Consider the following 2,947-nt stretch of genomic DNA (forward strand, 5'->3'; position numbering starts at 1 on the left):
TGTTATCGGGTTCATGTGGGCTCGAGAAATTTCCATCTATTTCCCTTTAAAAAGAAAGTCTTTAACTGATTGATTGACTGAATTGAATAAATTATTGATTTGATTTATTGATCATTATTCTTTGACCGGGGCACAGAAACCTTTACCTCCTTCCGTCAGTACTAACTCCTTAATAACCGATACTGAGGTCATTACAGCAAAATTCTCAAGCTGAGGCCTTGCAGTCTTTTTATGTTTCCATGAGTCTTGGATAACTTCTAGGCGACTAATCCGAACTACTAATCTGGTTCGGTGCTCACGAATTTTTTCCGACTATCTTTCGCGTCACCATTGCTAGAAAAACTCACATCTCTCAGTCACCGTCTTCTTTAACACAACTGAGTAATTGTTTTTTCCACTTTCCTTTTTTCTTTCCTTTACCTTTTTCATAAGCTGTCTGTGTATTTAGTGGCAATATTACTTCATTACCTTTTCTGGTATCTTTTTGGCTGGATGCTTTTGGAAGGATTATATCTCTATATCATGGTGGTTGAAGTTTTCAGCTCAGTTAAAGTTTTGTATCGTTATGTCGTTGCAATGGGTAAGTCTTGAAGTAAATAACGGGACAAATTTGTATCTACAAGAAAGGTTTTTTCAACATATATACCATGCAAAGAAATCATTAATTTATTCATGGAAAAAAACATCCTATCCGGTCACCGCTACAACGTCACGTGCATGAACCTTTTTGAAACTGCTAAAACACTCCTCATTAGAATTCCTTCCTATAAAGCCGAATGATACTTGTATCTTGTTTTCCCTTGTATGCTTATGTGCGCCCCTCACATTTTGCAACCTCCAGAGGGACACGTTTTAAAGTGGAATGTGTTTTGTTAAAAGCCGTTCAATAAACTCGCAGGTCGCGGTTTTTTAATATCGGCTCTAAAACCGCGAGGCTTTTCCCTCGTGGTTTTGAACCCCATACACACTCCTGCATGCTCGTTTATTAAACAGCGCAAAAATATGCATCGGTTCTTGGTGCGAAAGAATGAATTGAGCCCACGAAAACCAGCAGTCTAGTTTGTTTTTCAGATTTTTGGCGGTAGAAGAACGATGCTCGAAATTAACGTTTTAACGGAAATAAACACAGGGGAACGGATGCTTCACTTAATGGACGGTGGCCCTGCTGTTTTGCCGCATACGATTCTGCCCATCTCGCTATACTCGGATGTGTCCCTCTCGGCAGTGCTTATCAATACAGGGATATTTTTTGCGCGGTTCAAATCATGCAGAGGAAAGCAGAACTTAGCAAGTTCTCTTGGTATCCAAAAGGAAATTGGGGGTAACCACGCATTTTCAGGGATAATTAATCTTGAATTGGAAAGAACAACAAACATGTTTTCAATTTTAAAGCTTTTTCATATATCGTTGATAATTATCTCGAACATGCGTGGTTACCCCCAATTTTCTTTTTGGATTTCAATAACACTTGTTAAGCTATGCTTTTCCCGCAGTGTCTGTAAACCGCGTAAAAATACCTTTGAATTAGTAAGCACCGTCCGTAACTGTTTTGTCAGATATGTCGAGAAATTTAAGAAATTAGACGCAGGCGGATTTTAATAAGCGTCACGAAGTGTCTCCTTGCTTATCATCACTGGTCAAGAGTGTTTAAACATGACGTCACGGCGGCCATGTTGGTGTCCCCAAACAAAGAAATAGCAGTCATGTGTCCCCAACTAACTCTAACCCTAACCCTAAAAAATAAACAAAAAAAAAAAGGGTGTTTAGACTTAAATCTTTGAACAATATCGTCAAAAAATGAGTGTTTAGACTTAATTTTGCGGATCAGCGCTGGTTGAAATAAGTGCTCAGACGCGAATGGAAGACCTTAGACAGTAATAACCAGAACCAGGTTGTAGACCAGCGGTTTTCGTTAAAAGAATGGTTTGCTGGGGGGTGCTCAGTCTCGCGGGCTCAGAAAACCTGGTTGTGGTGTTTTTTCGACGCGAATACTATCGATGTATATTTTACATCATGTGATTACTGTGAAATGTCAACAATTCTTCTCTCTCTGGCAACATCCAATCACAGCCCGGTGTAATTCCTGTGTTTCGCCGCCACTGTGAATAAGGTCAATTAGGCAGGAGGCCATGGGCTCTTGGATTTGGCTTACATGAGTAACCATTCTTAATCCCATGGGTAATGACTTATCATGCAAGTCTTGTGAATAGCGGGGAAAGTCCGGTAAGGTTTCGCTTAAAAATCAATCGAAATACAACTCGGTCTATAAAAACACCGTTCAAATATAATGAAGTTGTACGCTCCTAGTCATGGGCTTCTGCTTTCACGTAAGATCAGCAGCTTATGTTCACTTGAAGAGCATAGTATTCCTATAGAGTGTTTTCACTCACGTGATCCGTAAACTTGTTTTCCACCGAAACAAAAGAAAGCATTTGCATGATAATAGAGCTCAATTCCCGAAGTGTTAGGGTTAAGGTTTGTAACCGCTATCTCATGTCAATACTTTTAAATTAGCAATTACGTGCATCGCTTGTCTCAGTAGATTACTGGTCATCTGGGGATGCTTAGACGCAAGCGGTTCGAATTCGTGCTCTTACTTCTTCAAAAATTGTCATTGAAAGTCTTTTAAACAACGAAATAAATCGAACTGTAGAACTTACTTCATTTTTGTGAAGTGAGAGCAATGCGATTCCTGGATATAGCTGCACGTTTATTCACTATGGCTGCCATATTAGATTTGCCATTATCATGCAAATTAGCCACACACTTCTGAGGGGGCAAACAACCCAAATACGATAGGTTAAAACAAATATCTTAACCACACAGATGATCCTTTTCACGTTCATTCAATGTTTCTCACCTAAGCAGTAAAATAGAATGATTACACAAGTTACTTCGATGTTTTTTTTAGCGAAAAATGAGCAAAATGTCAAAGGCAATCAAAAGA

General features: G+C 39.2%; 1 protein-coding gene across 1 annotated transcript in view; it reads left to right on the forward strand.

The window, feature by feature from the left end:
* The first annotated feature begins 438 nt into the window (after positions 1-438).
* The window catches only part of LOC138032277 (adhesion G-protein coupled receptor D1-like), a 10,281-nt gene continuing 7,772 nt past the window's right edge, over positions 439-2,947 (forward strand). Inside the window, exon 1 of the mRNA XM_068879922.1 lies at positions 439-580. Coding sequence (XP_068736023.1) covers positions 493-580 — 88 coding nt within the window. The 5' untranslated portion in view covers positions 439-492. The remainder of the gene's footprint in view (positions 581-2,947) is intronic.

The sequence above is a fragment of the Montipora capricornis genome, chromosome 14 (assembly GCF_036669925.1).
Source record: "Montipora capricornis isolate CH-2021 chromosome 14, ASM3666992v2, whole genome shotgun sequence".
Classification (NCBI taxonomy): domain Eukaryota; kingdom Metazoa; phylum Cnidaria; class Anthozoa; order Scleractinia; family Acroporidae; genus Montipora; species Montipora capricornis.